Below are 25,125 nucleotides of genomic sequence, written 5' to 3' on the forward strand. Positions count from 1 at the left end.
TATATTTTTTTCTGTGATAGCACATGTATAACAATTGAAACTTGGGCTTGTGTTAGAAACAATAATTTGTTTCTTTTAATTCACAATATTACATGATGATTATTTTCTAATACAGGTAAATACTCTTCAAACAACCGAGTTTAATGGTGGTATTTCATTGTGAAGTACCATTTAATTTTTTTTCTTCTTCCCCTTCCTAAAAAGAAAGAATACTTGTTGGAAGAGAGTGACTTAAATTGATTTAGCACATGATAAAATCCTAAGATAGCAGGCTGGAAGAAGCAGAAAGCAAGCTGTTACTTAGGCTGTGAGCCAGGTTGAGCCAAGAGGTACCTTAGCAGATGTGGAAAATAGTTAGAGGAAGGAGGGTTTGGGTTAGCATTGCTGTAGACTATACTCTTTAACCTCCTTTAATGTCTTTGAAAGACATAAGTAAGTCTTTACTTACTTTAGTTTAACTTTTTTCTTGAATGTATCATTGTCCTAAGACTGAACCTTGTCTAGGCTTCAGTAAGAGTTGAATACATAATGCCACAGGGTTTATCCTTGTACATAAATTTTTGTTTCTCTGATTATTTCTTTAAAATCAATTGATAAACATTGTCCTTGATACCATCCTTGTCTAGGAAGTTTGACCAATTTATATTCCCACCAGGATTATATAAATGTGTATCTATTTCATGGCATCCTTAGCTATAGTGACTGTTTTAAAGTGTTGTTCTTCAGTAAGTCTGTAGCATCGACATTCAGACTATTTATGAAGAATACATTAAGCTTCTCATAGTGATAAAATAAATGTTTAATAGTTGTTCTTGCAGTTTGTGTTCTGATTTTGAAAGTAATTTCTAAAACAGTGAATATTCTTTTAGAAATTGATCTCTAACAGCTTTATTGAGATGTTAATTCACATACCACTCGATTCACCCCTGTGAAGTCCTCAATTCAGTGCTTTCTAGTATATTCACAGATATGTGCAGTCTTTACCCACAGTCAGTTTTAGCGATGTGCTTTTTTTACCTGAGAAATTTCAGCATCTTAAAGGAATATGGCTTTTGCTTCTTGCAAGAGGTGGTTTTAGTAAAATAGTTATAATGAAGGCATTGACGTGAGCTAAGGAGTGAGTAATATGTTTAATGAAAAGTTTCAAACTAAATGCTGTCAAATGAAAAAGTGCTATCTTGAAGAATTTTTAAATTTAAGATTTAAAAAAGAACTGTGGGAAAAATTCCTTTTATCTTTTCATGTAGCTAAAAGACCAGCATCTGGACAAAGCTTGGCTTCTGTTGTGTCTGCTCAGAAAATTACAAAGCCGGCTGCTAAATATGGAGTGCCTTTAACATATAAGAAATATGGAGATAAAAAATTACATGAAAAAAAGCCACTCCAAAAACATAAACAGGTATGACTATGTTATACACTGTGTTGTTAGTAACAAACTCACTTTGACCTGATTTTATTGCAGCTCAGTTCGGTTTTCTTGATATTCATAGGATTGTTTTTATTTAGTTACTAAAGAACATTGCTGACCTCTGCTTCACCAATCTTTCCAAAACTGAGATGCCTTAACAGAAGTCATAAACATTAAGTAGATATATTAAGTAGTTGGTACAAAAAATAAAGTGCTATTATAAATGAAATCATTTTTTAACAACTTAAGCAGAGCCATTTGTTGTTGTGCATAAAACAAGTAAATATTTGTGAGACACTTGATAAAAACCTGGGAAATTTTTATATTTGAGAATTCACAAGCAGACAGATATATCCGCAGAGCCCACTTATAGTACGTTGTCAGCAAAATCCCTTGTTTTCTAAACTTCTAAAGATTGTCCTCACTGTTTTTGTGTGAAGCCTGGCTTGGCTCTGAACACACTCTTTGGCAGCTCTCTTACTTGGTGGCTATCTTCTTTCTAATCCATTAGTATCACTGAGTCTAGGGATGGAGTCAGGGAGGCGGTTTCCTTCTCATTTCCAGACTCTTTTCTGCTCCCTAACTCCCCATCCCTTCCCCAAGCTCCGGCACTTTTGCCACTAGACTAAATCGCCTGTTCCCCCTTGTGATAGGGTCCTCTGCAGTGTCACTTTCTCAGCACTGTCCTAATTCTTGGTGATTTCAGTATCCAAAAAAAGTGACCCTTCCAATAGTACATGGCCTTTTATTGTCTTGATTGTCCTCTTTCAATGATCTTGTCCCACCATACCTTAGAACTCTCACCTGTAGCAACCATGCCATCGAATTTGGTATTATCAGTAATAGCAACAATTCTGTAGCCTCTGGTATAAACACCCCACTCCCTGACCACTACTTTGTTTCCTGCTCATTCCTCAACAGCCATGCCTCCAAAACTTTTCTCGTTTGGACTCATGGAACTTACTAGTTTTTCATTTTCCATTTCCTCCTAGTTTATATTTTCCTTTTCAAGCTTAAATTTCATGTCCTCACATTATAGTAATTTCCAAAACCCTCAATTCTCTTACCCCTATTCAAACTGTTCTCACTTTAAATTTGTAACCAGCAATGTCAAATGAGTACCTTCTGGCTACCCTATTATATTCCCTCCATCCATTTACTCTCCTATTTTCTAGATGATTATTTTTTTACTTTGTTTTTTTACCTCAATCTAATGGCCTTACAACTTATTTCCCTGAGAAAGTAGAAGCATTGGAAGAAAAATTTCCTACATTCTCAACACCACTCCTGTCAGCCAGTCATACCTGTTTGAAATATTGTCTTTGTTTCTGTTGCTTTGGATGATGTGTTCTCAACTATAATCAGCCCTGCAGTTTTGTTGTTGTTGTTGTTGTTGTTGCCTTCTAAAGGTCTTGGGCTCTCTTCTGCATCACTGTATGTCTCCTCTCTACTGAGTTACTCCTGTTAGCAAACTAGTATATTGTATCTTTAGTCTCTAAAAAAATCCTCTTATTTCCTATATCTCCTTCCAACTACTTCCCTATACCTCTGCTTCCTATAACATCAGAACTTACCCCAAGCATTGTCTATGCTGTCTCCTGTCCCTCTCTTCTCAGTTTCTCTTAGATCCATTCTGCTCAGGGCTTTCTTGTCACAGCTGTTATGTAATAGCTCCTGACTAGGACATCAGTAACCTCCATATTGTTAAGTCCAGGAATCAGTTGTCTTCTTCCTCTACCTCCGCTTTTTTTCTCCTCAACTGAGGACATTTTTCCATTGCTTTTAGAGAGGGAGGAAGGGGGGACCAGGAGGCAACTGATGGATCTTTCTCTCTCACATCTGCGTTTTTCTCTCTCTCTTTTTCTTCCTTCTCCTCCTTCCCTCTCCCTCCCTCCCTCCTACCCTCTAAAATCAGTGAACATATCCTCAGATGAGGATTTTAAGAAATGATTAAATTGGTAAATTTTATGTGTATTTTACCACAATAAAATAGAAAAAAAATTGAGAAATAAAACAGGAAAAAAAAACTGGTAATCAGATTGTCCAAGAAGTTTTTCAAATCTTAACAATTAACGGAATTAAAGAGAAAAAAATCTAAATTACTTTAAATAAGATTTTTTTATTAAATATTTTATTTATTTTTAGAGAGGGAAGAGGGGGAAAAAGAGAGGGAGAGAAATATCAGTGTGTGGTTGCCTCTTGAGTGCCCTCTACTGGGGATCTGGCCTGCAACCCAGGCACATGCCCTGACTGGGAACTGAACCGCTGGCCCTTTGGTTTGCAGTTTGGTGCTCAGTCCACTGAGCCACACCAGCCAGGGCTAAATGAGACTTTTAAAGTCAGCTTTTTCCTTTTGGGTTTTTACATGACTCTTTTTTTCTTTGGAAAGGATGTAATTTTTCTCTGAAAATCTAAACCATCTTTTAGATTTTTTAACTTTCTATCAAGGTTAAAAATGAAGTTGTCTTTTGTTTCATTTTGATTGCAAAAATTTAAGCTAATAGGCATTAAGTTATTATTACTCAACATATAAAATATTTGTGTATCATGAAATTTCCTTTGCTTCAGTTCCTATAATAATCAGTTACTTTTTGAAGGCTTCTGTTAAAATAAAGAAGTGGTTATTAAGCCACCAGAGGGCACTCCATGAATACATTTCAGTCTTTTGGCTCTGATTTTAAAAAAGAAACAAAAAACATTTCTCTCAGTATGGATGTTTTATTTTACTGTATTTTTCTCTTCTGTGTAGACATAGTGTTCTGAAAATACCTGGGTGATCTCAGGAATAGTTTGTTATTTTTATTTATTTGAGTATTTTTTATATAAGGCAATATAGAACATAAAAAAGAATATAATTTTTTTCTTTTATGATTTTTTAATTTTATTTGTACTGTATTTTTTTTCATTACCCTTTATCCCCCCCCCCATGCCCTCTTCCACCTCCACCCAGCCCCCTTTCCCCACAATCACCACACTGTTGTCCATGGGTTCTTTTTTATTTTTTATTTATTTTTTATTTTTGCTCAGTTCCTCCATCCTCCAACCTCTCCTCCCAGAGCTGTAAGCTTGTTCTCTATCTGAGTCTGTCTCTGTTCTGCTTATTAGCTCAGTTTGTTCTTTAGATTCCACATACGATGTTTGTCTTTCTCTGACTGGCTTATTTCACTTAGCATAATGTTCTCTAAGTCTATCCATGTTCTTGCAAAGGGTAAAATTTTCTTTTTTATGGCTCAGTAGTATTCCATTGTATAAATGTATAACAGCTGTTTTATCCACTCATCTCCTAATGGACACGAGCTACTTCCAAGTCTTGGCTATTGTAAATAATGTCGCAAGGAACATAGAGGTGCATATATTCTTTTGAAAGGTGAATATAATTTATGACTTCATGTAACTTACCTAAGAGTATATAAGTGTCTTATCTAAATATTGTCTCTTTTTCCACAGTATTGTATAATATAATATATTAAAACCTGGTCATTTAAAGTAAGAATGTATAATACTTGCATTAATGTTTTTAAATTGTTTGGTGGTGTGGTTTACAAATTCTGAGACCTGTGCTGGACCTGTTATATAGGAGTTAATCTGTAGAACTTGTCAAAATATAGAATGCGCGACTCCAGGTCTAGGAGTAATGGTTCAGCAACTTTTGGGGATATATATTTTTTAAAAACAGCTTTATTGAGATATAATTCATATACTATACAATTCATCCATTTAAAGTGTGGAATCAAATGGTTTTTAGTATATTCACAGAATTATGTGACCATCAACACAATCAATTTTAGAACATTTTTATCACCCCACCCAAAAAATCTTTTTCCGTTTGCATTCACTTCCTATTTGTTCCCCACCCCCATTGCCTTAAGGAACCACCAATCTACTTCTGTCTCTGTATAGATTTGCTTATTCTGAACATTTCATATAATTGGAATAATACAATATGTAATCTTTTGTGACTGGCTCTTTTCACTTAGCACAATGTCTACAAGGTTGTAGCATGTGTCAGTACTTCATTCTTTTTTACTGCCAAATATTCTTTTGTGTGGAAAGAATATGTATATTTACAAAGCTCCTGGGTAGCATTCTTCAGTAGTTTAAATTTTATATACCTAGAACATGTTTGAAACATTAACTGTGTGTTTATAATACTATGAAGAGCATTATCTATAATTGTATTTTTTTCCATATATCATTAAGAGTGTCCTTAGAGCACTCTCTGGACTCTTAAAACTGTGGGTTTCTGTTTATTAGTGGTTGCAAAATCATTTTAGTGGGTAAAGAACAGGAACATTTTTTTAAGTGATGGAATGGAAAGTAACAACCCACTGAACATAGTAGTTATTTTATGAAACTTTGAGAGTGGATGTGAAGTATATTTCTTCTTGTGGGTTACCTTTAGGAAAAGCTTGAAAGCTTCTGTTCTTCAAGTATATTAATGTAGAAAACAAATGTAGATACACATAGAGATAACAAATCCTTATCTAATTTGTAGTTTTACTTTTTGTCCAGGCCCATCAAACTCCATTGAAGAAGGTGAATCCTGGAGAAGAAAGGAGGAAAATGTTTGAGGTATAAAGACATCTGTCTGCTTATTTTAAAGCTTTGCAAAAATAACTGTAAGAAAAGCAAAAGCTATAGAAAACCTCCAAACCTTTCCTCCTTATTTCTTTCAAACAAGTACCTTTAACTTATTTTTTTACCTCCCCAGGCATACCTCTACAGTTGGTGTACTAATGGTTTCCTATGTAACTAGGAAAAATAGAAATTATGATTGATAAAATGTTCTTTTTTTATTTAAGGAAGCAGCAAGAAAGAGGGTATCGGAATTTACTGATAAAGAAAAGAAACAAAAAGATCAGGTAGTGTTTTTGCTCTTATTTTTCTTTCCTTGCCAAGCTGTGATGGTAATAGTTTTACGAGTCCTAAGAAGTGTGTCTTTAAAACTATTACAGATTAGTTTAATGAAGGCCGAACAGATGAAAAGGCAAGAAAAGGAAAGGGTAAGAGGAAAACTCATTTTTCTGTGGTATGTTCCGCATTCTCCCCCTACCACATACACTTTTTTTTTTAAAGGCAGACACTGATTTCCATTTCATTAGTAAATATATTTTATGTATTTTATATTAAATACTTGAAATGGTGTTTTGTTTGTCTCTTTTTCCCAAAAGTTGGAGAGAATAAATAGGGCCAGGGAACAAGGATGGAGAAACGTGCTAAGTGCTGGAGGAGGTGGTGAAGTAAAGGTAGGCATTTGATACCAATATAGATGTACTACTGCCATTTTTTTTCTAGTTTCACCTTGCTCTTTAAAATATATAGAATTGGCTTTTTTGGTGTACATTTATGTTTTATCTAGAATTCTTCATCATCTATTATGAATTCTTAGTTTTATTGCATATATATTTATTTGATACATAACTTGTATTGATAACTAATAATGTGATGCACTATTCCTGCCAGAGGAATCTATTTAAAAATCAAGTACAGTATGTCGCACCTTTGCCTCAAGTCCTTCTGTAGCTTCATATAGCCTCAAAGATTAAGTTTTCAGAAGATCCATATTAATCTGGCCCCTGCCACTCTCTCTAATCCTACCTCCATCCATTCCCTTCCACACACTATATGTGCTCCTTATGCTGAACCAAAGACCGCACTTACAGTTCCCTTACTTTGTGTAGTCTGCTGAACCTCTTTGTCTTTGTACTTGTGTTTCTCTTTATTTGATAGTACTCTTCCCTACCTCCTCCCTCTCACTTCCACCTCCAATGGTAAACAACCAGCTAAGTAGCTAACAATTTACCTAGACCTCTTAATTCAAACATTTTCTTTGGATAGATTCAGACTATATAACCTTATGCAAATTACTTAAGTTTTCTGAGCCTTACATTCTTCATTAAAAAAAAGAAAGAAAAATTTCAAAAACAGTGCCTGGAGCTTGGCTAGCAAGGTCTCTTACGTTTACTTCCTGTTTCTTTTCTTTTTCTGTCAATCTTTACATTTCATTCCTTTTGCTTTTTTAGCATCTGTTACATATCTGTAGTAGGCTGAAATCTAAGATGGTCCCCCAAATTCCTGGCCTCTGGTGTACACATCTTATATTTTCCCCTCACCTTCAGTATTTGTGGAACTTGTGAATGTGGTGGTATAGCAGCTCCTTAATTAGGTTTTATTTTATGGCAAACGGTGATGGGATAGTCACTCCTGTAATTTACATTAACATTGTATAAGACTTTCTCATGGCAGACTGGAAGGGGGAGGAAGTTAGAGATATGCTTCCGCTGGCCTGGAAAAAAGCAAATATTCACATGGCAAGGAAGTTAGGTGGCCTCTAGGAGTTGATAGTGGTCTTTAGCCAACAACTAACAAGAAAAGGGTGACCTTGGCCATGACAGCTGCAAAGAAATGAATTCTGCCAAGAACCAGTGAGCTTGGAAAAAGACCTGGGCCTCAGGTGAGAATTGCGGCCCTGGCTGACACCTTGGCTCCTGCCTGGAGAGATAGCGATCAGGATACCCAGATAATTGTACGCAGACTTCTAAGCCAGGAAACTGTGAGATAATAAATGGATATTGTTTTAAGGTGCTATGTTTTTGGTCATTTGTTACAAAGCAGTAAAAATGAACACATTATTGTCCCTCTGTATTATAATTTTAATTTGTATCATCCAATTGACTGTCAGCCAGCCTGTCTCTAAACCGTGAATTCCTCTGACCTGTGATCCTTAAACTCAGTATTTAGGTGCTGGATAGATAACTTGTCAAGTTGAATTGCCATTCTTACTTGTTTCTTTTCTTTAAAAGTTATGATGTGACTAAAAGTTTGCTTCGTCTGTTTTATGTAGACATGTATGCTCTGTTCTGGCTTTCTTGATTTCTTTTTCAGTCTCTTGCGATGCACAAGTTTATTTTTCACATATCAGTAATTCAGTAATAGTCATATTTTAAAATTCTGTATTAACATAGACTTTAGTAATACAATTTTATTTTAAAATTCTACTTTGTTACTTTTGTATTGTGCTATCTACTTTATTATGTAGTACAACTTACTACTTTGTGAATGATAAGGAATGACTCAGAATTTGGCCCATTCTAAAATAACTAACTTCACATCTTACCTGATTGGAAAGTAAAATCTTAACAAGGTATAGGCCCTCAGATATTGTCAAGCATTTTATATCAAGTCTATGATTAATGTTGAGAATTTGATTATTTTTCTTCTCTCTTTGTGTTTATCTTCTTCAATGATATAAAATAGCTTACTATGAGATCTGAAGCTGTATCTAATCCCAAAGTCCAGTTTTATCAATATTGTTTGGTAACGAATAGAGACAACTTTTCAACAGTGTTAGATGCTATGTACTTAACAGATTTCTGCTTCACTTTATAAATTCTATAATGCTTTTATTTAGCATTAATAAAGTAATTTATTTGCCATAACTCAAATTCTATGTACTTATTCCCCACAGGATTTGAAATATTTAACTTCTTAGGCTATTTGATTGCTGTATAGTTGATAAGGATCTGGAGGCTCAATATAACGTGAATCAAATTAAGGAGATCCCCAAAATAAAGACGAAACAAAAAACTAAATATTAAAGAAAGTATTTCAAAATTAATACTAGTATTATATATCTCTAAATAATAAGGCATTATATACTGTGTAAATAACCAACTGTTTTTGATTATTTAGTATCTGAAAAATCTGGGACATTTTTTGCTTTATACATTTTTGATGTTATCTCTTAGGAATGTGTTTTAAGAAAAATTAAGAAATATTCCACATACATAGTTTGATCATGTTGTGATCGTAGTATGTAAGAGCATGTGGGTTGTTTGAAATGTATTGGAATACTATTGAGCAAAATAAAGGAATAGGTCATTATTACCTGCAACAACAGGGAACAGTCAAAACATTATAGTGAATGAAAAAAGCCAGACACAAGAGTACATATTGCATGATTCCATTTATATGAAATTATAGAAATGGCAAATCTAATTTATATGACAGAGCAGATTATGTATTTGCTGGAGTGAAGAGACGTTGACCTCAAAGGAGCATGAAGAAATTTTCTGGGGTGACGGATATGCTTTTGATTGTGGTAGTGGCTACAGGAGTCCATATACTTGTCAAAATTCATCAGCCTATGCTTATATTTGGTGAATAAGTGATTTTTAAAAGATCATATGGCTTGAGTGTTCTAGTGTAGTATTTTAAATATTATTTTAAGTGTAGGAATCTTTGGCAATGTTTACATAATTTTGTTAAAGAAAAACATTAAAACACTTAAATTCAAGTTAAGATAATATTAGCACAATACTAAACTTAAAGAGGAAATACTCTCATAGGAGACATGACCACTTTTGACCAGAATTCTCATTCTGATTCTTGCCTTGAGATTCACATTTGGGAGATGTGTGTGAGGAACCCTTTGATGGAGTTTTCTGCCTAATTACCTTACCTATTTCTATCAACTTTCATCTCTTGCTATTCAGGCACCTTTAATCAGTTATCTGTGTTTATCTTGAGCTGATATTTTTACAAATTATGCTTTCTTATCATATTGCGTGCAAGCTACTGTGTCAAGATGTTAACACATTCTATCTCATTGAATACTCTGAAATTTCTCTTATTTGATTCTAATGTGTTTCTTTGTATCTTTTCTTAGCCAGACTTCTCCCTTAAAATGTTATCATTTGGAAGCTGTTCTTCCTTAACTGTCTATATTCTGGATTCTGATCTTGCCACTTCAGTAAAATGGTTTTTCTAAACACTACCACTGAACTTTAGTTATAGCAGTTAGTCTTATTTTCAGTGCTTTGACCTGCGCACTTGAGGTTATTGATTTTCTCATCTCAGTGAAATTCTTCTACCATGACTTTTGTAACACTTACTTCTTTTTATCTCTTACCCTTTTCTGATCTCTCTATTTTCTGAGTTTTGTATGCGCTTGAGTTCTTAGGTGTCTGGGGTTGCACCCTTATGTCTTTGCCTTTATCCTTTGTCATTCTCACAGAGAATCCAGATCTCCAATCAGCATTTACTTTTCAGTTGATTGCCTTTTTATTTTGGGGCCTCCTGGCTTGGTGTCAGGGCAGCAAGCCTTCTAATTAGTCCTCTGTCTTGATCTCTCTCTTATTCCTGCTTATCATGTATGATTTGACTTCCTGAACTTCCTTAAAAACTGTTTTTGTGTGCTACTGCTACTAGAAAGTTGCTTTCTGTTGTTTATGAATTATGTGAACTCAGACACCCAGGCTTGACAGCAGTTAGCTATACTAACCTCGTATGACCAAGCTTAACGCCCCCGTTAGCCTTCCTCCTAACATTGTCTTATTAATTCCTCCCACTGCTAACTAAAACCCAAATACAATACATATACACATACATTGCTTATTTTTGCTTTAATACCATGGCTCATATTTAATCTCTCTTTTTTACTTTGCTTTCAAAGCTGGATTGACTGATATATTTTTCCAGTGTTTTATTTATTTTTATTTTTTCTTATTTCTAAGGATTTTTACTTCTGACAGTTTTCTTTTTTCTATTTTGTAAATTTGCTCAGTACCGACTGCTTTAGATGTGTCTATTACCATTCATTTGCCACAGGCATGAAATGTTTTTCTAGTTTTGTGCTTTGCCAACCTGTTTGTAAACTGCTTAAGGATAGATACGATGTTTTGCTTCTTTTATTCATACCTAGAGTATGTTTCAGTGGTGTTTATATCTTCATTGCTTGTTGAATTGAAGGATTTGGGGTATATTAAATATCATGTGCAAATATTTTTGTTACATTATAATTTCGAGTGTTAAAAAAGCAAGCTCTGCTTTACTTATAAGCTATACATATTTAAACTTAATAGAATAAGATCACATAAAATGTTCACTTGGATCTTGATTCAAAATGTGTTAAGACCAGATTTTCCATATTTACATAAATGTAATGACATTTTGTTTGTCATACTAAATTATACATTGTTAGTAACAAAGTATATTTGATTGTTAATGCTTATAGTGGAAAGATATTTTCCTTTAGGATATATGTTTATTAATATTTTCAAATTAAATAACTCCTTTTTTAAAGTCCAGTGCCGAAATTTTTCTCTTTTGGGGACAGTACAGATGTTCTAGGTGTTAGAAGACAGACATATGAGAGCTGTTTGCTTAATTCCTAGGCTGCCCTTTTTGGCGGTGGCGGGGCTGTGACTCCATCATCTCTTTCTTCTCGAGGACAATATGAACATTATCATGCTATTTTTGATCAAATGCAGCAGCAAAGAGCAGAAAATAATGAAGTCAAATGGAAAGGAGAAATGCATGGCCAAAGGCTTTCGGAAAGGTATGGCTATGCTCTGTAGAAGCTGCTTATGCTTTGCTTTAGAGAAAGCAATAAAACTCATTGTGCATATTTACCTACAAAAATTTCACCTGGAATATATTCAGGGTTTCCCAATGGGGCTGCAGGTCATCACTGTTTTCCTAATGCTGATGCTATTAGAAAAACTTTGAAGAAATTGAAGACCATGTCTAAACAAACCAATGCAAACTGGTTGGACTGTGATGATTCATAAACTTATCCTTGTGTGTAATTTTGTCTTATGTCATGTCTAGCTTCGTATCTACACTTTGTGAATATTTTCTCTATTGATTTCATTGACCATTTTTTGCCTTCTGGATGCAGTAATTTTCTCAGGTGCAAATTTGGTTTTTGATTACATATGGCAAACATGTAGATCTTCAGTTCAGCCTAATTTTTATAGGCTGAACATACTATTTAAAGGAACATGTGATAACTTTGAGCTAACATATGGTTGTAATAACTTCATACACTTGCTTTAAATAAATCAGAATATATTTAAATGGAATCATACTTTATGCAAAACTACAAAGCATGCCTTTTTTCTCTTCCTTTTCCTCATCACTTAGAACTCCACTCTTTGTTGTTTTGGCTTGTTTTCTCTTTGCATTCAGCTCTGATTTATGACTCTTTATGATCCTGTTAATCAGATTTTTCCTTTTCTTCCATTGAATTAATTTAATATGGTAGTAGTCAATAGTTTTAATTTGCGTAATTCCTTTTTTCTTAAGTATGCATATGTTTTCTTAGACATTGCCATTTCTTTTATAAAACATTTTGGTTTTCAGAGTATCATTTTGTGAAAATTTAAGTACATTGTTTTATCCTTGTTTTTTAAGTAGAATACTTTTGAGTATAATTAAAACTTTTATTTTCCCCACCATTAGAAAAGACAATTAAAAGGTAGTTGAGCAGAGGTGACCATAAATTAACATTGTGAATTATATACCTGAGGTGTAAAGTAATTGTAGATTCTCCATTTTTGAGAAAGGAAGACCATACAGACTCACACATAAATGTAAGTTTTTTATGAGATGGCAAAGCAAATTTTATGTGTGGCTTTTATTCTTGTGTTATTGATCTTTATAGTATATAATTGGTTTGTCTTTATTTTATTTTACTCACATCTCCTAAAATAAGTATGCAGAGAATTAAAAAAAATAGGAAAAACTATGTTTTGCTTCTTTCCACTGTTCATCTTCCAGAATGTTTCTTGCTTCTTCACAGTTGAAATGACAGATAATGGACTACATTGGGCCATTTGCATCAATCTCCTATTATAACCTTGAAATGTTTGCATATATTTATACTTGAGTTTCAAATATTCTTAAATAGCTCTGTATCTCAGTTACCTCTTCCACTATACCACACTTTCTAGTCAATCTTTTTTTTTAGCATCCGATATAGTTTCAATATTTTAATTTTTTAATTTTCAAACCATTTTTTGTTATGAGATCACTTATTCTTTTATTTGTATCAATTTTGGTGGGCTTAGCTCTATTCTGACATAGAGTATATATTTTCTTCTGTTGCATTGGCATTGTTATCAATGATAGATATTACTTGTGGAACACTTATTACATACCAAGTTGTATCCATTCATCACAGCAACCCTTTGAATTAGATATTCTTTTTAAAATAAAGATGAAGAGATTAGGACTTACAGAGATTTAAAACCTGTGCATGGTCAGGTAGCTAATAAGTATTAGAGCTGGAGAGTTCAGCTCCTTAAAACATTCTGTTACAAAGATTTCTCAGCTTCTTGAGATACTCCCAATGAACAGGCTAAAAAGTTATTGATTTAGTTGGTTTTAAATTTGGGGAGCTTTAAAAATTAAACATGGTACCAAGTGCTGAATGAACTTTCATATACAGTGGTCCTTGAACAACATGGGTTTGAATTGTATGGGTCCACTTATACATAGAATTCTTAAAAATAAATAGACAGTTGGCCCTCGATATCCCTGGGTTTTGCAGTAGACATGTCTGAGCATCATACCCTCTGAAAGTTTGTCTGCTGTTTTCATGCCCAGCTCTGCATAAAGGGGACTGTAGCTGCTGGGGATATATCCTTGCCTGTATCATATGTTAGTATCTAGTATCTAAATCAAATTCTTTACTGCTTTAAACAAAGTCTGCTCTACTACTACAAATCTTAACAGAGTTACTCTTACATTTATTTAGTCTCTTCTACTTAGAGACACAAAATTATTTTAGACAATACCTAATTACAGAATGTCCAGAGCTTCCAAGTAAAGCTTATTTCAGAACTCTGTATAAAATATATCTAAGATCCTTCTTTAATCAGTATTGAAGTAAAATTAAAGCAGTATAGTAGCAATTTCAAAAATGAACAAAAAGAAAAGTTTGTGTGAAATTTCCAAAATATAGTAAAAAGTAATGTGTGAATTCCTTGAATATCAAAATAATGAAAAAGTAAAATAAATATGTTAGGAAAAAATTAGCACCGTTATTTGTTTTAATCTTTTCCAATTATATTTTTGTATCTTTCTCTGACAGTTACTAAAAAGCATAAACATGTTGAGTCTAGACTACAAATAAAAAATATCAATAACAAACACTTACTGAACTTCTAATATATATTGTGCCTATTACCATGCTGTGTATAGGAGACATAAAAATAAATACAACCCAACCCCCAGTAATCATAGAACTCATAGCATAGTTAATTTTAGAGTTGAGGAACAAAGATGAGTGAGTTACTGCCTGTGCTTCTACTTGGATTTTGGCTGCTCAAGCACACAAACTTCCTACAGCCTTCTTTAGGACCGTATCTAAGTTATGCTCTGAAATTACATGCAATAATGCCTTTTTTATCTTCTGCTAGATTTAAACTCTTCTGATTTTTATGCCTCAGATCATTTCTTTTACATATTTTGTTAACTAACTGAAACTAAAAAATATTTTAGAAATGAAATTAAGCTATAAAAACTTAAAATCTGTTCCACCACAGAATTATGGATGAGCATGGCCTAAGGTTCATTTACCTTATATGGTATTTAAAAGAGATTCTTATGAAATTTCCATCATTGAAATCTTCTAGGATTAGCTAATCTCTAAAGCTGGATAGTAGCCTTTTATTATGACTCTCAAATATGTCTATATAGCTAAATATTAATTTAGTTCCACATCACCAAATTTGGAAATAAACTCCACCCAAGTCATGGTAGCTTGAAGATTAAGGACAGTGAAAGAGAAATTTGTCTATGACTCTGTAGTGCACATGTGCTACCCTCTACCTGTCCTGTTATGCACTGTGTAACTAAGGTACATCTCATCTGCATGCAACATAGGTCCTTCATATATATGGGTATTTCTTTATTACAGAGGAAGGTTTTATTTCATATCAGCCTTTCTTCATATTCTGTAGTGAAGAAAATATGTGGAATAATTTTTAACTTTATGGACTATTCAATGTTCAGAATTTCTGACTTTGCAATTTGCTTTCATTACTCAGGCAAAGGGGGCAGCTACCTATGGAAAGAGCCAAGCAAGTGGAAGAGTTCCTACAGCGAAAACGGGAAGCAAGGCAGAATAAAGCTCGTGCCGAAGGACATATGGTAGGATTTTTTTCTTTTGACGTTTTGAATGTATTAATATCCAAAGTGAAGGTCTGGTATAAGGTAGGTATAAATGAAAAGAACTGTAATCTCTTACAAACATTTACTCTAAACCTTTGAGAGTGTAAAGTTGTGATATATCTTAACTTGTTTAACTCCTCTTCTGCTGTATCTTTTATGCCAAGAGTAAAATTCTGTTGTTGGTTTGGTTAATTGGGAGTAAGTTCATAGCTGTATCTTTACTATTAAAAGAGTTGAAGTAGGTATAGCAATATATATATCTATATATATTTATATCGAATAAATTCATTCTTACATTTTTGCTCATTATATTTCCCCATATGCTTTTGGTTTTAAATACTTTTTAATGGCAGAGAATATAAAGAAAAATGGGAAAGAAATATGTGTACTAACACATTTACTCAAAAGCAAATTGGAAACAAAAGTATATTAACAGTTTTGACTTGCAGAGGTACCCAAATGCCTTTAGACCTTTTGTCCACAGAACAGCCGATGATTGTTCCTTTCAGCTCAGCACCCCATGCAGCATCACGCTCATGTAGGAAACAGGTCTATTATATGGTAACATATTTTGATTAGACTTAAATCTACTGTAAGTTTATGAGTAGTATCTTTTTGAGTTAATGCAGTCATTTCAATTTAGGAGTTTTGGGGGAGAGCTATATCATAGAAAGCTAATTTTTTTAATGGTTACCCTTAATATTTTTAACACACAATAGTTTATGTTTCTCTAATATTTGAAATTGATCTGTATTTGTATGCTTACTGTAGACAGTAGAAGGGAATGTCCAGCATTTTCCCTTGCCTCATACCTCTCAGATTAATAGCATCTGGAATTTTAGCTACAGATTTTAATTTAAAATATTTTAAAACATTTATTAGAATTATCAAGATTTATAGATTTCTTTCCTTAGTATTGTTCCTTCTATCCTACTATTTTTCCTTCAGTTTATTTTTCTTCATGCTGGAGAATGTCTTCTGGTAGTTCTTTTGGAGAAAAACTTTCCAAGAATGTTGGGAAATGTCTTAATTTATCATATAAATTATATGATAATTTATAGCAGTGACCTTGCTGGTGAATTTGTTCTGCATTTGTGTGTCTGAAAAAGTATTTTGCTGCCTTTTTTGATAAATATTTTTGTTGGCTATGGTATTATGGGTTGAAAGATTTTTTTCTTTCAGTACTTTAAAAATATCTCTCCACTTATTTCCTGGCATGTCTGTTTCTGACGAGAAGTCTGCTGTCATTCTTACCTCTTTTCTCTGTATGTAATTTGTTTTTCTCTGAGGGCTTTTAACGTTCTTTATCACTGGAAGTGATTTGATTATGCTGTATGCTTGTTGTACTCCTTAATGTTTATTTTGTTGGGGTTCGTTGAGCTTCTTGGATCTGTAGATTTATAATTTTTATCAAATTTGGAAAATTTTCAGCCATTATTTCTTCAAAATTTTTTTCTGTTCTCCTTTTTTTTTCCCTAGTATGCTCAGTACCCATATATTAGACCATGTGATGCTCTCTCAACAGCTGACTGATCTATTCATTTGTTTTCACTCTTTTCTGAGTTTCATTTTGGAGAGCTTCTATTACTGTATCTGTAGTGCATTAATTTTTCTTCTACTTTGTGTAATCTCTTATTAATCCCATCTAGATACTATATATTTTTATCTGGTACTCAATTTTTTATGTCTTAAAGTTTATTTAGTTAATTTTTATATTTTTCATGTCTCTCTTTGGCATATTTATGCTTTCCTCGCCCTGGCTGGTGTAGCTTAGTGGATTGAGCACTGACCTGCAAAGCAAAGGGTTGCAGGTTTGATTCCCAATCAGGGCACATGCTTGGGTTGTGGGCCAGATCCCCAGAAGGGGCCATGAGAGGTAACCATACATTGATGTCTCTCTCTCCCTCTCTTTCTCCCTACCTTCCCCCTCTCTCTAAAAATAAATAAGTAAAATCTTTTTTTAAAAAAAAGAATATTTGATTTTTCTACTTTCTTGAGCATATGAAATGTTATTATGATAACTGTTTTAATGACCTTGCCCATTAATTCTGTTATCTTTATTATTTCTAAGTTTGTGTTTGTTGATTGATTTTTCTCCTCAGTGGGGTCATCTTTTCCTGCTTCTTTATATATCTGGTAATTTGTGATTGGATACAAGGCATTGTGTATTTTATCTTTTTTTTTAAAAATAATTTAAATATGTTGTGTTTCATCCTGGTATGCAATTAAATCACCTGGAAATGGTTTAAGCCTTTCAAGGGTAGCATCTAAGCTTTGCTAGGCAGGTTCAGAACAGACATCAGTCTAGAACTAACTGGGCACATTGCTGAAGCAGTATTCCTGAGCACTCAATTCCCTGTGATTTGGAGGTCTTTCCACTCTGGCGGTTGAAAGAATGAAATACTCCCAGCCCTAAGTGAGCCTTGAGGTTTTACTGACATTATACTAATTGTCACTCAGCAGGAGATTCAGTGGAAGCCCTGAACACATGTCTAGTACTCCTCTCTGTGCAGCTGTCTGTTCTTTGGTTCTCCATCCTGCAAGTTTTAGTGATCTCCAACTTCCCAAGCCCTGACTGTTGTTTCCTTAACTCAGGGAAACTGCAAAGCTCTGTCTGGGGACCTGTGCTGCAGCCCAGGAACTCTGCCAGGCAAAGAATTGGACAGTTATTGGGCTTACCTCACTTGTTTCTTTCTCTCAGGGATCACTGTCCTGTGCTGCCTGTTGTCCAGTGTTTGATAAGCCATTGCTTCATTTATTTTTTTCCAGACTTTTAGTCATTCAAGGCAGGTGGGTAGATCTGATCATGGTTGCAGTTGAAAGTCTTGAATAATAATGTGGTTGGATAATGAAATCTAACTTTGAAATTCTTTTCCATTCCACTTTGAAGATACTGCTTATCATCTTCCCTTCATTATTGCTAATGAGACATGTAATTGTATTCTGATTCCTGTTCCTTTTTAAGGGATTTTTTAAAATCCCTGAACTATGAGTCCTGTCTCATAGCTTTTAGGACTCCTTGGCTATTCTTGATATCCTAGAATTTCACTTGAATGTTTCTTAATTGTTTTTTTCATTAACGTAACTCAGATTCAGTTGGATGTTTTCAGTCTGAGTACTTATCTTCAGTTCTGGGATATTCGCAATTAATATTTCTTCAAATATTGCTTCTTTTCCTTTTGCTCCTTAAAAGAACTTCTACTAGACAGGTTGGATCCTCTGCATCAAATGTCCTTTTTCCTGCATCAAACACCTCTCATGTTTCGAACTCCTAGCTGTCACTTCTGCACCCAACAAGGGAAAACTCTGCTGTTAAAGGGCTTATGTGATTTTTTTTTAAATTAAGCTTTGAGGTGTTGTCTGGTTATGATACCAAGAAAGAAAAAACTAACAAAGAGATCATAAATTACTCAGGCAGTAACATCTGTGTTGTAACTGCTGCATGGCCAATATTAACAGTTTATAAGATGGCATTAGCTTAATAATTAATGCACCCATTTCAGATATATTAAAATGTGAAAAATATAACAGTGAAAGATGATATATTATTCGCTTGTTAGGTTTTATTTTTATAAATATGTTAAATAAAATTTTTGATTTATCATTCCTATGGACTTTTTAAAATACTTTTTCCACTTATGCATACGTATATAAATAATGTATTTTTCTGTTTTGCTTATTTTGAGCATTGTAAAAATATACCGTATATAGATTAGACCTGCTTTTTTTCATTCAACATTATTTTTCTAAGATTTTCATGTAGTTGAATATAGCAGTATAATATTCCATTAATGAATATGTCACAATTATTAACTCCCCTGACAGTAGGTTGGTTCCAGTTCTGCTTTGAATATTCTTGTATATTTTTCTTAATACACCTGTACAAGGATTTTTCTTGGTTATCTATTTTTTTCTGTTGAATAACTTAACAGAAAAACTTCTGAATTTTATAAAAAGTAATAGAGTAATGTTTCCCTTGAAATATGTTACATTCTTAACTCATCTTAAATCATTGTGTATTATGCTAATGGAAAAATGCCTTTAAAATGTCCAGTTAGGTTAAATATTTTATTCTTTCATACATTTATTTAGTATTACACAAACATTTATTGTCTATAATATATTAGGTTTTGTGTCAGAAAGAGAATTTAAGATAAGGAATAAAAGAGATAGACAAACAAGTAACAGCCACTGTTTATTGGAAGCTTACTATGTCAGATATTAAGCAATTTGTATGCATTATTTATGATATTGGTATACTAGAGCTACTGTAACAAAATACCCAGACTGAATGGCTGTAACAGCAAAAATTTATTATCAGAGTCCTAGAGGGTAGAACTCTGAGAACATGTTGTCAGCACTGACTTCTCCTAAGGGCTGTGAGGAATAATCTACCCCCTGCCTCTTCCCTGTCTCCTGGTGGTAGTCTGGCAATCTTTAGCATTCCTTGATATGTAGAATTACCACCCCTCATCTCTGCCTTAATTTCACATGCTGTTTTTCCTGTATGTGTTTATCTCCAAATATCTCCTTTTTATAAGTATACCAATCATACTGGATTAGGGTCTGCCCTAATGATCGCATTTTAACTTGATGAAGATCCTATCTCCAAATAAGGTCAAACTCTGAGGTACTAGGGATAGGATTGCAACATATGAATTTGGGGGGAACAGAATTCAACCCATAACATTCTCTTTAGTTTTTACAACAATGCAAAATGTAATTTTGTTGAACTTTTGTGTACTGGTCATATCATAGAGTATATTGCAGTGCAAACACCCTAGCTACTAAAAAGTAGCTTCTGCACAGTTTGAGAATAATATGGCATAGACTCACTTTTCCCTGCTCCTCCTCTCTAAATACAGTTAAATACTCTGGAAATTACTTAACACACCATAATAATAGGATTCTAAATGCTGGAAAGAAGGTGAAACTGGTTAAAGACTTCAGGATTTGAGGAATAACAATGTAGTGTCATCCCCATATGTTCTGGACTAGGTGTTGGACATGCCTGCAACCCAGATCCACCATAAACACAGAGGGAAAAAGAAACAAGAAAGACCTCTCACTCACCAAAATACTGGAAAAGACAACTCCCAGTACCTGCTACAGCAGGATTCTTGTGAGTAGTTTATGCTGTGGGCAACAGTGCAGCCTCAGGCTGGCCCAACCCCACTTCACAAGTGGAGCACGGGCCGGTGGCCCATCACTGGCAACAAAATACCCTTGACCATCCCGATGCCACTCGGGCACTAGCAGATGATTCCATCTACCCCACAACAGCTGTCACCACAGCTATTTTTCTGTACTATTCACCTAGTGACCCAGGAGACCAGGCCCAGCGCCATCTGTCTGCCTCTCCCCGCCTCTGGAGATCTTCCAGTAACAGCAAGTGGCCCACTGAAGCAACTCCCATCTTCCCAAATGGTATCGGGAGGGATTGAGCAAGACTTCCGTAAGCACCAGAACAACAAAGCAGACTACAATGGCATTATAGGAGTTCAGAAAACCAAACTGTCATTGGAACTAAAGCCCACAACAGTAGGCTGGAACATAAATGCTAAACTTAAATGGGGTCACTGCTTGCCAAAATAGAAGATATCAATAGGATCAAGAGCCTTTTAACACAATAACTGAAATATGCAGGATACAAGAAAAAAAAAACTTGTCATATCAAGAACCAGGAAAACCATGACATAAAGGAGGAAGGACATTGAGCTGACACTACTAGTACCAGATGAAGCAGATACTGGAATTACCTGGCAAAGATTTCAAAGCTGCTTCAACAAGCAATTAAAAATTCTCTTGAATGAATGGAAGAAAAAAGGAAAATTTCAGTAAAGTAGAAGTTATAAAAAAAAAAGATGGATATTATATCATTGGAAAATATAATAACCAAAATTAAAAATTCACTTGATATGGTGTTAGTAGCGGTGATGAGAGAAGATAGAAGCACTGTGCAGGACAGATGAATTGAATTGACGCAGTGTGAACAACAGAGATTTAAAAAAAAAAAGGCTAAAAGAATTTATGAGAGTCTTACAGATCTGTTGGATAATAACAAAAGATTTAATATTTGTATTATTGGAGCCCAAGCACAAGAGAAGGAGGGTTGGACTGAAAAAAGTACTCAGAGATAACAGCTGAAAATGTTCCACATTTTGTGAAGGACATATATCTACAGATTGAAGAATCTGAGCAAATCCCCAAGTAGGATAAAATTAAATTTTTACCAAGAAATATTATTAAACACCTGAAAGTAAAAGACATAGAAAACATCTTAAAATAACTGAGAGAAGTGACACATTACCCATAAAAGACAACATGTTTCTTATCTGAAGCCGTGGAGTCCAGGAGGAAATGGCATAGCATTTTTCAAGTATTGAAAGAAAAGGACTGTCCTGAATCCCATATCTGATGAAACTGTCCTTCAAGAATGAAGGGGAAAGGAAGACATTCTCAAACAAAGTAAACTAAAAAGAATTTGTTGTTAACATAGCAAATAAAATTACTAAACGCAAAGAGATAAAAACAGATATCACATAAAAATAGAAGAATCAGTCCAGTAAGAAGTTACTGCAATTCTAAATGGGTATAACCAAACAACCGAATTTCAAAATACATAAAGCAGAAACAAATAGAGCTAAAGTGAGAAATAAACAAATCCACAGTATCACTGGGGACTTGAATACTCCACTCTCAGCAATGGTCAGAACTGCTAAACAGAAGTCATCAAGGATATAGAATAGTTAAACACCACCACAAGCCACCAAGAACTAATTAACACTTGCAGAACATTCTATTTCACCACAGCAGAATATCCATTTTTTTCCCAGTTGCCCATGGAACTTTAAGGTCCACCATAAGCCAGATCATAAAAGAAACCTTAACAAATTCAGAAGACTCAAAATTACACAGTATATTATCTGAACATAATGGAATTAAACTAGAAATCAATAATAGATGACAAAAAACTTACAAACGTTTGAAAATTAAACAATACACTTCTAAATAATACAGGGTCAAAGAGGGCATTTAAAAGGAAACTTAAAAATACATAGAACAGAGTAGCAATAGACACATTACATATCAAAATTTGTGAGATGCAGATAAAGCACTGCTGTGAGGGAAATTTATAGCATTAAATGTATACATTAGAAAAGAAGAAAAGTCTCAAATCAGTACTCTTAAGTTCCTACCTCAAGATGCTATAAAAAGAGATGGAGATACAGAGATGGAGAACAGATAAATAGTTGGTGGGTGTCATGGATAGGAGCAGTGACTATGGCTATGAAGTGTTATAGTGATGGTACAGTTAAGTATCTAGGTTGTGGTGTTGGTTACATAAAGCTGTACATGTGATAAAATTGCACTGATACAGATACACAAAATGTGTGCATGTACAGCTGGTGAAGTCAGCCTCGGTGGTTTCTGCCATTGCTAGTTCCCTGGTTTTGACAGTGTACTATAGTTATGCAAGATGACAAAATTGGGAGAGGCTAGATAAAAGATGCACAGAACACCCCTGTACTTTCCACCTTTAATATTTCACACTAAAATTTTTAAAAGATTACTTCAAAGTAACTCAGATTATTTTTACTTGTATTTTTCAAATACCATGAAGGAAAAATGTAAGCAATAGCAATATTCAGTTTGCCACCCACTCTCCTGTAACTCTGTAGATATTCCCATACATCTTTTCAGAGTTCACCTCACATCTTTGCCCAGTACTGCCTATTCCTTGTTTTCCCTCACCTCCCCCCATCTCTGACCTACATCTGCAAAGCTCAAGTAACCGCCAAGATCTTGAAGAGCGGAAGAAACTGAGTGGGCAGAAGCCTTTCTTTAGGCTGGATGAGGAGAAAGGCAGAACACGCTCATAGGATAATACTTTTTGTTCTGGGATATGCATGAAGTAGGTGGTATTGTTATGCCAATCCTACAGCAAGTTTAAGTAATTTTGCTGAAGGTCAGCAGGGGTTAGGTACATTGACCAATACATGAACTGTCAGATTTCACAGCCTGTCATAGTCCGTGTTATAACTATCATAATATGCTGCCCCTCTACCACACTAATGAGTGCTACTGCAGGACGTATATATAAAAAATGGTATGGTAGGTCACACCTAAGTCACTAAAGAAGGCGTGGGCAAGGCTTTCTAGAGGTGAGACATTCGGTTTGCCTTTTGGAAGGTGAGTTAGCCATTTTAAGATGAGGAGATCATGGCCTATTCCACAACTACAAGCAGTTGTCATGGCTAGAATGTAGGCATTATGATTGAGCAGTGGCAGAGATGAGACAGGAGAAGCTTTATCTACCATTCAACAGAATGTGGAATGTATTCTGAATATAATGGAACCATTATAGGATTTATGTGGGGCTCAGTGTGAAAGAGAATATGGGCTAGTTTACCCTGACTTCTTGTAGAGAGTAGACTGGGAGACTGGGAGACCAGAGGTATGATGGTAAGTTAGGAAGCTCTTTTGGAAATTGAAGAGTTAAAAGAAGAGAGCCTGAGCTAATGCAGAAACTAGGGATAAACTATGGAGTCAGTAGGAGGTAGAATTAATAATTTGGTAGTCATTTGTATTTGGCAGATAAGAGAGGGAGAGAAAGGTAACTCCGGGCTTTCTGACTAGTGTGCCTGGTTGTGATCAATAACTGAAGTAGGAATAAGATCATGTAGTAAAAAGAATGATGAAGTCAAGTCTATAAATGATTTGAGGAAGCTTTACTACATAAGAGAGGAGTTGTCTGGATGTCAGTTGTATATACACAGAAGTTCAAGAGATAAGGGCTATGAGCTTGGTTCAGATCTGGGAATTGGCAACATATGGTTAAGGAATGAGGAGAAAAGGAGGACCAGAGAACGAATCTCTAGAAAATGTTGACATCGGTGAGCCAAGAAAGAGAAAATCCTGTAAAAAATAATGAAGCTTGGAAGATCTCAGGAGATAGTGTTGTTTTAAAAACAGAGAGAAGAGTTTTTTCTTAATGTGTAAATTGTAGTTCATTATTTAGTGGAATATTTTGAACATTATATATTCAGTGAAGAGAGTAATGTTTTTATAAAGATTTTTTAAATTTATTTTTAGAGAGCGGGGAAGTGGGGGAAAAAGAGGGAGAGCATCATCGATGTGCGAGAGAAACACTAATGGCTGCCTCTCACACACCCCTATCAGGGACCGAACGCGCAACCAGGCTTGCGCCCTCTCCCCAAACCGAACTGGTGACTCTTCACTTTGCAGGGGGAGGCCCAACCGACTGGGCAAGAATAGTATTTTTAAGGATATTGAATGTAGAAAGAGACTCAGAATATTAATATTATTAATATTAAGTGAAAAAATCAGAATATAGTAAAATTTCCATTTTATAAAAATAAATGTTAGATATATTCATACATGTGCATAGAAGATAATATTCTTAAACTTTGTCCCTCAGGATGGTAGAATTATGAATGATTTACATTTTCTTTATAAATTTTCGATAGTGGACATGCATGATTTTTATGAGAGAAAAAAATACCTATGTAAATTAAGTAGATTTAGTCCAAACTAATTTCCAGTGGAAATGTTAATTGCAAAATTTGCTCAAAAGGTCCATTTGAATTGTGAGCTATAAGTCATTGGTAACCTTAGAAAATTTTCAGAGTCATAGTGTGATCAGCAAATGAATTGTAGTGGTTTAAAAAAATAAATGGCAAGCAGGAAGATGGAGGTAATGAGTATAAAAAGTACACTTTCAACAAGTTGATAAA

The 25,125-nt window shown here is 34.4% G+C and overlaps 1 protein-coding gene across 1 annotated transcript in view; it reads left to right on the forward strand.

Annotated features, from left to right (window-relative positions):
* The window catches only part of NEK1 (NIMA related kinase 1), a 96,540-nt gene that overhangs the window by 31,678 nt on the left and 39,737 nt on the right, over nt 1-25,125 (forward strand). The window contains exons 11-17 of the mRNA XM_054576064.1: nt 1,248-1,399; nt 5,921-5,980; nt 6,211-6,270; nt 6,364-6,411; nt 6,580-6,654; nt 11,584-11,747; nt 15,244-15,346. Of these exons, the coding sequence (XP_054432039.1) occupies nt 1,248-1,399; nt 5,921-5,980; nt 6,211-6,270; nt 6,364-6,411; nt 6,580-6,654; nt 11,584-11,747; nt 15,244-15,346 (662 nt within the window). The remainder of the gene's footprint in view (nt 1-1,247; nt 1,400-5,920; nt 5,981-6,210; nt 6,271-6,363; nt 6,412-6,579; nt 6,655-11,583; nt 11,748-15,243; nt 15,347-25,125) is intronic.

This window comes from Pteronotus mesoamericanus, unplaced genomic scaffold, assembly GCF_021234165.1.
Source record: "Pteronotus mesoamericanus isolate MK-2021 breed Mesoamerican mustached bat unplaced genomic scaffold, CSHL_Meso_final contig_32, whole genome shotgun sequence".
Lineage (NCBI taxonomy): Eukaryota > Metazoa > Chordata > Mammalia > Chiroptera > Mormoopidae > Pteronotus > Pteronotus mesoamericanus.